Genomic DNA, 14,798 nt, shown 5'->3' with positions numbered 1-14,798 from the left:
TCCATCGATGGATGAATGGATAAAGAAGATGTGGTACATACATATCCAATGGAGAATTACTCGGCAATCAAAAAGAATGAAATCTTGCCATTTGCAACTACATGGATGGAACTAGAGGGTATTATGCTAAGTGAAATTAGTCAGAGAAAGACAAAAATCATATGACTTCACTCATATGAGGACTTTAAGAGAAAAAAACAGATGAACATAAGGGAAGGGAAACAAAAATAATATAAAAACAGGGAGGAGGACAAAACAGAGGAGACTCATAAATATGGAGAACAAACTGAGGGTTAACGGAAAGGTTGTGGGAGGGGGGATGGGCTAAATGGGTAAGGGGCACTAAGGAATCTACTCCTGAAATGATTGTTGCACTATATGCTAACTAATTTGGATGTAAATTTTTAAAAATAAAAAATTAAGTTAAAAAGAAAAAGATACAAAACAGATGAACATAAGAGAAGGGAAGCAAAAATAATATAAAAACGGGGGAGGGGAGAGACAAGAGATTCTTAAATATGGAGAACACACAGGGTTACTGGAGGGGTTGTGGGAGGGGAGATGGGCTAAATGGGTAAGGGGAATTAAGGAATCTACTCCTGAAATCATCGTTGCACTATATGCTAACTAACTTGGAGGTAAATTTTTAAAAAAGAGAGAAAAGAAAAAGAAAAACATCAATCTACTACTGATACCACCTGATGCTAACCAGGTGATGGATTTTCTTCCCCTGGAAGCCATGAAAAGTTATTTTCAAAGACTTTTTTTCAAAGAAGTTTTTATGATTTATTGCTTCCACCTTTTTAGAAGGCAAATAAATGTTTAATTCTTAAAAATAAATAAATTAGGACCCCAAAGCTATACCTCAGGGTAACGGTACACCCAAAAAAATGGACCTACCTATTCAATCTCCCCAGCAGGTACTGTAGGAATCATTCTCATTGTTAACAGGGCTTGGAGAATCTGTAAAAAAGAACTGTCCTAGGAAAAGAACCATGGGTTGGCCTCAGACATATTTGCAGCCCAAGTTTCTAGTACTTCGTTGAGCCAAATTTTGACATATGAATTCAGTTTAAAGTGAATTCAAGACTGCCAGTTGCCAAGGACATTGCAAAATAAACACATACACCCTCTCTAGAGAAAGGTATCCCATCCTATGCCTCAAACTGTTCCAACTTTAAGGTCAATGAGCATCACATAATCCAAAGTAACCAACTCTCAAAGAAACAAAAACCAATTGGTGAAGATAAAAAAAAAAAAAAAAATGCATCAGGGGCACCTGGATGGCTCATTCAGTTAAGCAGCTGACTCTTGATTTCAACTTAGGTCATGATCTCACAGTTCATGAGATAGAGCCCCACATTGGGCTCTACACAAATCGGAACCTGCTTAGGCTACTCCCCTGCTTATGCACTCTCTCTCCCAAAATAAATAAATTAAAAAAATATATTTCAGATGTTGGTATTATCAGATATATATTATAGAAAATTATGTTTACTATGTTTAAAGAAGTAAAGAATAAGCTTTAAAATATCTGCAAGGATTGGGGCGCCTGGGTGGCGCAGTTGGTTAAGCGTCCGACTTCAGCCAGGTCACGATCTCGCAGTCCGTGAGTTCGAGCCCCGCGTCGGGCTCTGGGCTGATGGCTCGGAGCCTGGAGCCTGTTTCCGATTCTGTGTCTCCCTCTCTCTCTGCCCCTCCCCCGCTCATGCTCTGTCTCTCTCTGTCCCAAAAATAAATAAATACGTTGAAAAAAAAATTTTTTTTTTAAATATATCTGCAAGGATTGGTAAACTATATAAAGCAACCTAGCAAATTTAAAAAGAAGCCAAATAAAACATTTAGAAATAAAATACAGTGGCTGGCGTAACAAAAAATCAGAAAAAAATTGAAAGGGAGATTTATTGAATTTGTCAAGAGAAATTATGCAAAATATAAAACAGAAGAAAAATAAAAATTATGGAAAAGGTACAAAATGTATAGAGGATAATGTGGCATCTGAAAAGGTCTACATACATTTGATCAGAGTCTAAGGAAAGGAGAGAGAAAATGAGATAGGCAGTAAGTTTAAAAGATGGTTACTAAATTTCATATATTAAAAAAATAAATAAATAAAATGTAAAACACACACAAAAAAAGATGGTTACTTAAGAATTTTGCAAAAATGAAAAACATCTATCCACAAATTCAAGTTCAACAAAACCCAAGATAAAAGAAACACATACTTACCATAAAGAAACTACAGGATACTAAAGACAAAAACCATAAAAATAGCCAGATCTTAAGACATAAAGATTTCATTCTTAGAAACAAAAGTAACAGACATCTCAGTAGCAAAAACATAAGCCAAAAGACAATGGAGTGCTATTTTAAATATGCAAAGAAAAAAAGAACTGCCAAACAAGAATTCTGTTATCTGTCAAAAATATCCTTCAAGTATGAGAATGAAATAAAACATCAGAATAGATCACCAGCAGATTCCCACTAAAGGCAATTCTAAAGGAGGTACAAAGCAAAAGGAAAAAAATCTCAGATGGATGGTCCAAGATGCAAGAAGGAATGAAGTCATAAACAGTAGTCAACATGTAACTGAATTTTAATGAATATTGACAATATTCAACTATAAGGAGGCAAACCATTAGAGACGCTTAAATACAAGGAACAAACAGGATTGCTGGAGGGGAAGTGGTGTGGGGATGGGCTAAATGGGTGATGGGCATTAAGGAGGGCACTTCTTGGGATGAGCGCTGGGTGTCATATGTAACAGATGAATCACTGGGTTCTACTCCTAAAACCAGGACAACATTGTATGTTAACTTGAATTTTTTTTTAAATCGGAAAAAAATGCAGTAGCAATAAGACAGGAGAGAGGTTAAGAGTTAAAGTGCTCTAAAGTCCTTGTATAATTCAGGAGGAGGGAAAAGTAGTTACATATTTTAGACTGTGGTAATTTAAGATTGCTTATTATCATTTATTGAGTAATCACTGAAAGAATAGAAATGGAGTGTATAACTTTCAAACCAGTAAAGGGAGAAAATGAAATTGTACAAAATAGTAAGTTTAAAAGAGGATAAGAATGGGGAAAGAAACACAAAACAGAATAAGATCAGACAACAGTCTGATCAAGTCTGATTCAAGTCTGCTTTGAAAATAATAAACTGCAGCCACATGTGAAAAAAATGGGTTCACACACCAAATAGGATTCTATTTACCTAACATTTAGAAAACAGTAGATAGGCAGTGAAACTACAAAGGATGGCTTGGAAATTATCACCAAAGTCAAGGGTGAGACAGAATCTTTCAGGGTTCTTTGGGTAGGTGTGTTCAAATTCTGGATTATAGCAACATGGGTGTTCACTTTATAATGATCCATTAAGCTGCATGGTTTTTTTTAATTTTTTATCTCCCCCCAAAAAATGTTTACAACAAAGTTAGCCAACTGCCACGATTGCACTGCCTCCCGATCTAAGCTATACTTTTAACAGTGTTTACTTCTCCTTTCCTTCCACAGACCATTATCCATGGACTTGTTCTGGCAGGCAGCTTCCTGATGTACTTTGTGGTGTCCCTTGTTTACAATGCCATCTGCATCAACTGCAACAGTCCCACCAATCCCTATTGGGTGATGGAAAGCCAGCTCTCAGACCCCACTTTCTACCTCATCTGCTTCGTCACACCAGTCACAGCTCTTCTGCCAAGGTTTGAGCACAGGGGCTGTCGTCTTCATAGAACTACCAATGCCCACTTATTAAGCCATTTTCATAATCCAAGAGTCAGGAGTTTGATTCCTGATAGGAACCTTGAGACTACAGTTTCAAAGACAGGGTACTAGGACAGAGAGACCAATAAACTAAAAAGCAAATAACACAGAGTGTGGTCCGAGGTCGGCCACAGAGTAGCAAAGTCCCCAACTGGCTTGGCCTCAGTTGTGGTATCTGTAAAATGAGTAATAATTCCTGCCCTCCTGCCTTACAAATTTTGTTGTACATAAGGGATCATTTATTTACTAGCCAAGGAGTCTCATACTCAAATATCTACAGGGACAGACAAGCAACTGCAACAAACCAGGTAAAGTACAGACGTGGGGAAAAAGACCTTCTCAGCTTTACCCTATCATTGCCACCAGGAAAGATCAAGTTTTAACATTCCAGAGCTTTAGATTTTTTTTTTTCATAAATCCAAATTTTGCATGAAATAGCCAACTTTTTAATGTTACTCAAATTTGTTTAACACACACACACCCACAACCTGTATTAGCCAAATAAATCATTTATGTCCAGGGACTATTTCTAACATTTCTAGCCTAAACCTTCTGCATTTGCCTTATCCAGAAAAACAGCAACAATAATACCTTATATTTCCTTGAAGCTCACTCTTGCCACATGCTACCTAGCACTTCATTTTGCTTTTTGCCATCACCTAGAAGTTAAACAGAGCTATGGTTCTAGTCCCACTTGCTCATGGGACAGCTAAGTCCCAAGAAAGAACATAATGTGTCCACAAGTCCACCACACATAACAGTGGGAGCTGGATTCTCCCAATTCAATGGCCAGTGTTCTATTCTGCAGCCCACACTCTAGTCAGAGCAGTCAGTGAACTTCACAATGATGTACCCCATGGGCAAGACTTAGGCCCTCTCCATTCTTAAGATCTTTCCACTCTAAACATCAAAATTCAGCCTCCCTACCATTATAAGCTATAGTAAACAGACTATCTCAACACTGCACAGAACTTTTTCTAATCCAAAATTAGAGAACTATAGCAGACCTTACTTCCTTTAATAAATGTGGCACCTTGCTTAACCTAGGTTGGTTTCCATTTCCTTGTCCTAAGCCAACTCAGAGCCTTGACCTCTGATGCATAAAGGCTGAAGATACCTAGATGGCAAACATAAATACCAGTTGAGTTCTAAGTATGCTCTATGTGCAATGCCTCCCTCCTTGTCCCTTGCTGGTGTCTGCAGCATCAGTCCTCTCCCACCTCCCTGCTTCAAAGTTTGGATTCAACACCACCAGGCTTCCTGTGCTCCCCTGAAGGCCCATGCCTTCTCACCTTCCTGCCCTTATTCATGCAATTTCTTCTACTTGGAATATACTTCCTATTACCAAACCTCCTCATTCTCTGACATCATTTCAGGCATCAATTCCAACCCTTCTGTGACTTTGCCTACCTTCCTACCTGGAAATACATCCCCCTCTCCTATGTGTTCCCATCACCTTGGTGTAACCCTGTCACTGCCTTCAGCCATTTGTTGTCTGTCTCTGTCTGACCATTAACTCCTGGATAGAAGGTATCCTTCTTACTATTATATAACCAGCATTTAGCACGGTTCCCATCACATATGCTGCACTCTGAGATAAACGAGCAATAGATGTTAGAAGAACAGAAAGGTGAATAAAACAGAGCCCTTGTTCTCAAGAAACCTGCAACTCAGTATATGATTCAGACACAACTGTGACCATAATACAGGTAAAAGTGACTGGTATTGGTAGAGGGCCCTGAGTGAAGAGCAGGAAGCAATTAAGAACAAGTACAAACCTCAGAGGAAATATTGCCCACCCCACACAGTCTTCAGCCCAAACCCTTGGGGGAGACAAAGAAGATTGTGCTCTCATTGGAAAAAAAGCATCAAATATATGGATTTTTTGTCCACACTTTTGGGTTACACACAGTTATGATCACCATTACCCAAGGACTGAGCTCCCTGTTCTATATCAGATTTAGGATATGGAAAGAAAATTATCATACATTCTTTGCTTACCCTTGGCTAGAAAACAGAGCCAACAGCAACCAGTTTGATGATGATCCTTGAAAAGAATGAAGACTGTTGACAAGATGAACCTTCAGTGTTGTAGATTGTTAAAACAGATGAGGGACAAATTAGGGGAAAGCTGGAAAATATTTACTTGCTAGTTACCAATAACACAGAAGTTAAATCTCTGCTATTCTTTATTATCATCATAAAGTTGGATTTCTGTTTAATGTTGTTTACTAAGAAAGGCAGAGGTTTCCTCTGATAGGGAAACAATTATTTTAATAGTTCCAAGGACTGTGGACTTATAACTTTGGAACAATAAATGTTTCTTAAAGAAATCTACATAATCGAATGTTCACCACAGAAAACTATTTGTTCACTTGAAGTTATAAGCTATATTTATCATAATGGAGATTGATCTCACTCACCAAGCTTGTGATAATTAGCCCACTAGCTGTGGCCTCACTTATCTTGGTCTAATTAATTCAAGCAATATTAAAGAACTGTACTGAGTCTCTTAAACTAGGAATATGTAAATTATTTTACAGATAAGACAAAAGAAATAACACACTAACTTTACAACACAAAGCAGTATCTTAATTAGCTACAAGAGAGGATAACAGTCCTTGAACACACTTTCCTTGGCTTAAATCACACAACATTCTCTTCATCTTTCTCCTACTTCTCCTTTATTTTCCTTGCTGCTTCATGTCCTTGACATAGTTGATGTCTAGTCTTAGTCTTGGGTTCTTCTGTCTTCTGACTTTATGTTCTCACCATATACATAGCAACCACTATTGTGAAGTTAAATATCATTTTTAACAGACAAATCTCCAATATAAATTCCCAGTCCAGACCTCTCTTCTGAATTCTAGATACATCTTTCTGGATACCAATCATCACCTCCACTAGGCATGTTAGGTCTGAGGAAACTGAGAGACCTCTATAATTTAATTCATAATCCATCCTCTGTCAGCACCACCATCAAAGAAACTTGGGTCTCCTCCAGAGTTCTCTCAAATGCTACCCACCCAGGACCAGGACAGACCCCCGGGAGTTATCCTTGATACCACTCACCACCTCATATCTGGCTTGTCACCAAGACCTGACAGTTTTGTCTTGTACCTATTTCTCATATCCATCTGCTCTATTTCTAATCTTTTTACCCCAAATTACTTCAGTAGTCTCCTATTGGGTTTGCTCTAACCTATTATTATTGTGTCAAAGTGTAATCGTGCCATCCATGTATGTCCCTCCCAAGGGCTTCCCAAGGTCATCACAATAAAGCACAAAAACCAAGATATGGCCCCCAGACCTTGCCTGCTCTGGCCTTACCAACACCTTCTGTGTCATATTTCCACACTCTGTCCTCACTATCCATACTTCAGCCATCATGCTCAGGATTTTGTTCTCTCACCCCCTCTTGGCCTGGCTACCTCCTATGCATCTCTCAGTCCTCAAATGTTTCCTTCTCAAGGAAGGTCTCTCAAACTAGATCAGGTGTTTGACACTCTCTGTGCTCTCTGCATTTAGAAGTCTACTTACGTGCTACATGAGAGCAAGAACCTTGTCTTGTTCACACTTTAATCCCTTGGGGCCTGGCCCATTGTAGGGACTCTACAAATATTTGTTAAATAAATGGCTGGAAGAAGGAAAGTGATAGCTTGGAGGAAAGGCTTAAACTGAGAAAATTCAAATTTCCAAGCAAGAAAGTTAGTATTTCCTGAAACATATATATGGTCACCAGTACTGCCTCACTGGGTGAGAAGAGAAAGAATGAGGGAAAGTTTATCTGATTCCATGGAAACTACTGTTGTCTTCAGAAACCCTTTGGCCACTGTATGTCACCCTTAAGTTTTTAGGCAATAGTGGAAGGATGGAGTCTTTCTATAAGGCTTTAGAAATAAAAACTTTTAAAGGATTATTTTTGGAAAAGATCACAGGTATCCTGAGCAACTGAATTACACTTTAGGTTAAGAAACTGACACCAAAAGAGGGAACATGAACTGCCCAATATCACAAAATGATGTAATGGTGTGATTTTTTCTCCATATACCACATGGTTTTATTCACCTTCTCATTCCTTTTTTCCCTAAACTTAGATTCTAAACACAGATGGAGACTCCCAAATCCAGAGTCCACTACCTTCAACTTGGCAGGGGGAAAGAAACACCTGAGTTAATCATTCAGGGAGGTCAATTAACTTCTCTGGAAATCTTGGGAAACCCTTCTTATCACTTAGGGACTTAGTTTCTTCATCTAGCAAATAGTGATAATATAGTGATGCTGTCAAGTCAACCCACAGATTCAGGGAAAGAACATGTATTTAGAAACTACTTAAACATTAATAAGTTAGACAAAGCATTGACATTACAAAGGAAGTACATTTTCCTGATTTAGAATTGCCCAGAAATAGAATGCACCACCTTGTACATGGTGGATAAAAGCCTTGGGATCCAGAGTGCTTGATTCTGATCACCACTCCATCACTGTGTGGCTCCCCTGGACAAATCACTAATCTCTTGGTGCCTCAGTTTCCTCATATGTACATACAGAGAAACGAAAGTACAACTTCATGGGATTGTTGGAAGAATGAAGTAAGTTAACGCCTAAATCACTTAGGATAGCCCTGGTAGATAATAAATGTTAGCTATTATATTTTGTTATTGTTGAACTCCCCAATTCCAGAGATGCCTAGACATAGATTTGATAGCCAACAGGAGTGTAACAAAGAGGATCTTGCCCTGTGTGGGGAGTTAGATTCTAAGGTCCTTTTCAATGCTGAAATTCAAGAAGTCAACAAAAATCAACATGCCTTTATTCTTTTATTTCATACCAGGTACTTTTTCCTATCTCTACAAGGGACTTATGGGAAGTCTCTGATCTTAAAAGCTCAGAAAATCGACAAACTCCCCATGGACAAAAGAGATCTAGAAATCCAGAGTTGGAGAAACAGACAGAGGCCTGCCCCCATTCCTGAAGAGGCTCAGCATACCCACCATCCAGTGCCACCTGTCCCAGAACAGGACTTCAGAGCCAACAGCCCAAAGAGCTCTAGCCCTTCCAAGTACAAGTGAAAGAAGGACTGGGTGCTGCATGGAGAGAAATGCAGTAGAGACCATCTGAGGGATGATCCATGCCCAGAGGACTCCTCAGCTAAACTCTAATCCAGGGAATACCTTCTTCTGGGTCTAGTAGGACAATGGCTTCTGGAACCTACTCAAGTGGACAGATTGCTGAGTACTGGCCCTCAAGCAGGAGCAGTCATCGCTGATCCCAGAGTTCACTGACCATATGAATAGCCTGCAGAAATCTGTATAAACTCAGAGGAAACCACCCAATCAATGGCCTAATTAACCCATGACTCTTCCTTTTCATGGAGGAAAGGATGTGTCATTCTTGTTCTTTTCTCCTGACCAGGTTTGACTTCCTTGAAGAAAGTGCTGGCCCCAAGGGCTTTGACATAAAAAGACTGGAAACCAGTCACCCTCTACCTTTCTCCTGCTGCCAGGTAGCAGATCATGCAAACAGAATTTTTATAAGGAATCTATGTTTCTCATGCATTGAGTTTTAATTTTTTTTAGCCCAGAGACATTCTTGTGGCCCTTTAGATAAGTATAGCCAGTGGCCAATGCAACTAGGCCATACTTTTCCAATATTCTAAGAGATATATCTACCCAGGCAATTTCTCAAGGTATGGAAGTTTCTGGGCTTTTCAAGCCCAGACACATCACCTTGTTGTGCCAAGAATTAAAGTTTCAAAAGAAACCCATACACACAGGTACTTTATCTTGAGTATATGAATTCTTGAGTATATGAATTCTTTCATTCATCAAGAATTGGGTTGTTTTTGTCTCTAACCCAAAGAAAACCATATCTAAAGATTAAAACTAGATTTTAACTCAGTGTCACAGAGACTTTTGAGAATGATAGGTCCACAGCTAGTGTAAGAGGCAGAAGGAACATGCTAAAGCAAATGGGTGCACTGGAAACCCCAAGCTTTAGCTAATAGACCATATGTCCACAATCTGTACCAAGAGGATAGGAGCAGTATTCTTTTTTAAAGCTATTTATTCATTTTTAAAATACAAGTACACATCCTCATTCAGCTCTAAGATTAGTAGACTTTAATACATCTGCACGCGGAATAGTATGCATGACAGCAACACTGAGCCCAAACAATTACACCTTAAAGACCTGGAAGACACCGACCCATGCTTCAGTTATTTTAGGGAGAATCAGAGTAAGTCTCACTGTAGAGGTAAAAGGATTACACAACTTCTTATCCATAGAGTTATAAGTGCCAAAATGTAAAAGAACTCAAAAAAGTATTGAAATTTTAAAAATGGCTGATAGAATTCTAAGAGGCTATCAAGAGAATTAAGGTATACTATGGGCAAGTATAGCCTGTCCCCAGTTGTTAAGATAAGCCAGAGAAGGCTACTGAACCCTCTCCTCTTTAGGATAGTACCTATATATTCAGCAAAATCCCTGTATATTAGGGATGGATGCAATGTTGTGATAAGTCTTTGAGCCTAAGAGTCATAGCACCCCGCACACACAAGTTGACTTAACACTTGAGTAACTTTTCACCAAAGATGAACAAAAAGATCTCAACAATCAAGTTAGCAAATGGCAAACTGAGCTCATCCACTGACCATTCTGCTAACAAACCTAACTGGAGGGACCATTTGAAGCATTATCCTGGAGTCAGTATGCTGTATCTGTTTTACTGACTGTGTCACATGATGTTACTAATAATGGCCAACAGGAGAATCCTACATGGAGATTGTTAGAGAGGCAAAGCAGTAATGATATGAATTGTTCCAAATGAGAAGACTGAGCCAAAACTTGGATCTCAAGGTCCACCCTTTCCCCAATTTGATTCCTGCCCACTCCTGCAAGCCATATTGAGACAGGTGGGATGTTTCAGAGAGGAAGAGAATAGTGGAAAGAACACTGGCTTCGGGAAATCTGGATTGAGTCATTGCTACTGTACTCTCTAGGAGCCAGGAGCCTGGAAACAAGATGCCACACCTGTAAATTAGGTTAGAACTGCCCTACCTCCTGGACTTGGCCTAAGGATCAAGTCAAAATTACATAAGGTATGTGAAAACCCTTTGAAAGTTGTAACATCCTCAACAATAACACAGGAATTTTTATTTCAGAGCTAAGAGGAAACAAGGTAATAGGAAAGTCATGCAGATGTCAGACCACTGTACCTAAATGCCAAACCATACCCAACATTGTGATGTCGCACTCTTTCTTGCATGACCAACCATCCCAGTTTGCCTGGGGTTTTCCAAGTTTTATACTGAAAATTTCCTCAGTCCTGGGCCACCTGAGATAACTTATTACCTACTCTTGCCCCCCTTTGAAACCAAAGCAACTGTGACCACCCAACATGCCATTTAGGGGAAAAGGTTATAATTTTTCCTATAACATTATGCTAATGACTGTACTTAGTAATTTTTATACTTTTTCTGTTACTGGTTGACTGGAAATGTGCTATTCTTTATTAGAAAAAAAGAAATAAATATTGTTTTTCACAATTGCCGGAAGTTCTGGGCACCATCTCATTTGTTCACCCATCCTTCTTCACACTCATTCATTTATTCTAGTCATCTGTCCATCCATTTATCTATCCAATAAACTTCTGTTAAGCCCCTACTAGATGCCTTGTGATGTGCTAGGGGCTGTGAGTTTAAGACAGAGACTCAGTCTTAAGACTCAGTCTTAAACTCACACTTTGTCAGACTATCAGGAACATATTTGATCCAACATGAGAGTGTGACACAAACCAAAATGGCTGTAGGAATTAGAAGCAGCAGCACAGAGAGTCTCCTCTGTCTGAAACTCTAATCTGGCTACTCTCCTCTGGCTGGAATCCTGACACTAGGCTCAATTCCCGATTGATACAGGTGCCTCTTTTCAATCACTCATTCAGAAAATATCGAGTGCCTGCTATACACAGCACCGTATTAGGCAGCAAGGATAAAATAGGAAACAAAACAGGGCCATCTCCTCCCCTCAAGGAATTTACAACCTAAAAGGGAAGAGAGGCAATAATCAAGTAAATAAATAGGATCATTGTACTCCATGAGGAGAAAGAAGAATGGAGAAGAAAGGACAGGGTGGTTCCCAGGGTGATCAGGAAAAGGTCTTCCCATGGACAGGAAGAGAGGAGACTTCAACCATGAAAATAAGAACAGGCCATTCCAAATGGAGAGAATTAATTACAAAAGTCCTAAAAAGGACAAGTTTGGTATACAGAAGGAGGAGGAGGAGAAAAAAAAAGGAAAGGTCAGCATGACTAGAACACAAATAAAAAAGAGATAGTGACCCTGTGATAATGCTTATAGTAACAACTGTACTAGCTCACTGTGTGCTACACACTAGACTAAGTGCATATCATCATGTAAACCTCAAAGCAACCCTCCGAGATAGGGACTGTTATTTTCCCCGCAAAATTTAGTGGACTAATACAATTACTTATATTCTCACAATTCTATTTGAGGTGGGATGGCTGGGATCTCCCATCCTTAAAATCATCAACCAACAGTGTCACATGTCAGCAATGTTCTGGGAGAACATAATCTACAAAGCCTCTTGAGACCTAGGCTCAGAACTCACACATCATCAGTGCTGCTGATTTGTATTCTATCAAACAAATCATAAGGCCAGCCCAGTTTCAAGGGGTTGGGAAAATATCCTCTACCTTTAATGATAGGATCTACAAAGAAATTTGAGGTCATTTGCAATCCATCACATTACATTCGATTACAAAAGGAGAAACTGAGGTAAAGTCAAGTTACATAAATAGGACACAGTCTCACAACCAGTGGGGAGGCAGCATTCAAGAGTCTGAAACCAGAGCCTATACTCCTAGCCACAAAGCTACACAACTACAAGATGGGACTGAAGGGGCAGATAGGAACCAGATGACAGAGGGTCTGGTTTTTTCCATTCTCCTGAGAGGCAAGGTAGTTCAGTAGTTAGTTAGAATTCCACCACAACTCTGTCACAGACTGGCAATGTGACCTGAAGAAAGACCACACCATGTTCAGCTGGATTGAGCACCCACACAAAAGTCTCAGAAAATACTAATAGCTAAGAAGAACTATAACTCATGCCTGCACATCCCTAAAATATGTTCCAGTGAGCTGATCACCTAGACAGAACTTTCTATCCTGCACTGAGAGTCCTAGGAGAAATCAATCATACAGGAGCAAATTCTCCCAGGAAATTAGAGAACACACACACACACACACACACACACACACCCCTACCTCTAACCCAGGCAGGATTTCACTGATAAGGAAGGTGGGGATGGGGTGTCTGGGTGGCTCAATGATTAAGCGTCAGACTCTTGGTTTTGTGTCAGGTCATGATCTCACGGTTAGTAAGTTAGAGCCCCTTGTCGAGCTCTGACAGCACAGAGCCTACTTGGGATTCTCTCTCTCTCCCTCTCTGCCCCTCCCTGCTCGTTTGCACTCTCTCTCTCTCTCTCAAAAATAAACAAACTTAAAAAAAAAAGAAGAATGGGGATTGTGAGCTGGGGCACATAGGCCTTTTGAGAGCACTACAGAAGGAATCTTGCCCATCCCAAGATTGGGAGGGCATTGTCAGTCAGGAGCTGAGACAAGAGCCTTTTTGTTCAAAGGCGTTCTGGTGCCACCTAGCATCAGTGGAGGAGCTGCCGCTTCTGAGGACTCTTCTGTAGCTAGAGCAAGGTAAACAAGACAGAAGAGAACTGAGCCAGGAACCGGGAGCCTAGATTTTAAGTCCACTCTGCCAGTGGTATCCACTGTGACTCTGGACAAATCCCTTCACCAGGTTTCAACCTCAAACTAAGGTTCTTTTGGTTTTTCTCAAATGCTCAAGGTAGGAACAGGACTGGTTCTAACGTTCTGTGGTTCTAAGAGCTATTTGGGGGAGATTACAGTGCAGGAATGCCCCTGTGCAATCAAAGCCTTTAGTTTAGTATCTGTGCAGCTGTCTGATTCTCTGTCATGCGCACACATGGTGGAAGATCCCATGAGGGAGAGACCCTGCAATATTGTTCTCTGCTATGTTCCAACTGCTTAGCAAACGGCAGGGTTCAACAATGTTGTGAGTCTTGCTGTTGAAGAAACTCATTGATGGGGTCTGGTCTCAGAGTATAGCAGGCAGGAGAAGAGCAACACTATTTGAGAAGATAATGAACCCCCTAAGCCTTTTTGAGGCCCCTCGTTGCCTTTTTCACCTCAGTGAATAGTAAGCAGCAAATACCTAAAGCAGGTCCAGGACAGCCACTATCTCCAGCTGTCATGAGGGAAACCAGAGCTAGGACACCTCTTTCCCTCAAACAGGCCATAGGCTCACTCAAGGTGCTGAGGAGTCTAAGGAGTGGGGAAGAGCAGATTTAGTCTCCTAGGACCTCCATCAATACCTCCACCTCCCCTTAAACACAGCTGCTTTCTCTATAAATAAAGCACCAAGTTGAGTCTCCAGTAGTCCCTTCCATGCATATCACAGCCCCTCAGCCCCTCCTCTGCTGATATTTAAACTATCACTGGGCTCCTGGGTAGGTCAGGTACACATCTGATTCTTGATTTCAGCTCATGCAAATGATCTCCTGTTTCACAGATTCAAGCCCAGATTCAGTCCCCATGCTGTCAGTGCAGGGGATTTTCTGCTTGGGATTCTCTGTCTCTGCCCCTCCTCCACTTGTGTTCTCTCTTAAAATAAATAAACTTAAAAAAAATTAAACTGCCACCATTTTTGCCCTCTCAGTCTGTCTTCAAGAGAAGCCAGCCCCTCAGAGGTCAGGCCTGAGGGAAGAGAAGCCCAGGCATCTCAAGAACCAAGACCACCTGGGAGGTGACATTATCCTCAGTGCCTGCCTTCAAACCCAGTTCAACAAAGGGAAGCTGGCTGACCAGACACTTAACTGAACTTTAAGGAAAAATGTTTTTCCCCCAGTATTATAGGCTTTTCCTACCCCAACTAACCTCTATCCCACAAGATGTAATGAAAGATATTCCTGCAGATGCAGATGACA

General features: G+C 40.4%; 1 protein-coding gene across 1 annotated transcript in view; it reads left to right on the top strand.

Moving 5' to 3' along the window:
- Nucleotides 1–11,316, top strand: part of ATP10B (ATPase phospholipid transporting 10B (putative)) — a 274,165-nt gene extending 262,849 nt beyond the window's left edge. The window contains exons 22-23 of the mRNA XM_040443917.1: nucleotides 3,512–3,699; nucleotides 8,595–11,316. Coding sequence (XP_040299851.1) covers nucleotides 3,512–3,699; nucleotides 8,595–8,832 — 426 coding nt within the window. The 3' untranslated portion in view covers nucleotides 8,833–11,316. The remainder of the gene's footprint in view (nucleotides 1–3,511; nucleotides 3,700–8,594) is intronic.
- Nucleotides 11,317–14,798: the final 3,482 nt, after the last annotated feature.

The sequence above is a fragment of the Herpailurus yagouaroundi genome, unplaced genomic scaffold, assembly GCF_014898765.1.
Source record: "Herpailurus yagouaroundi ecotype Mexico unplaced genomic scaffold, PumYag 29, whole genome shotgun sequence".
Lineage (NCBI taxonomy): Eukaryota > Metazoa > Chordata > Mammalia > Carnivora > Felidae > Herpailurus > Herpailurus yagouaroundi.
The sequence above is the reverse complement of the archived record's forward strand: the minus strand, read 5'-3'. Positions and strand labels throughout refer to the sequence as shown.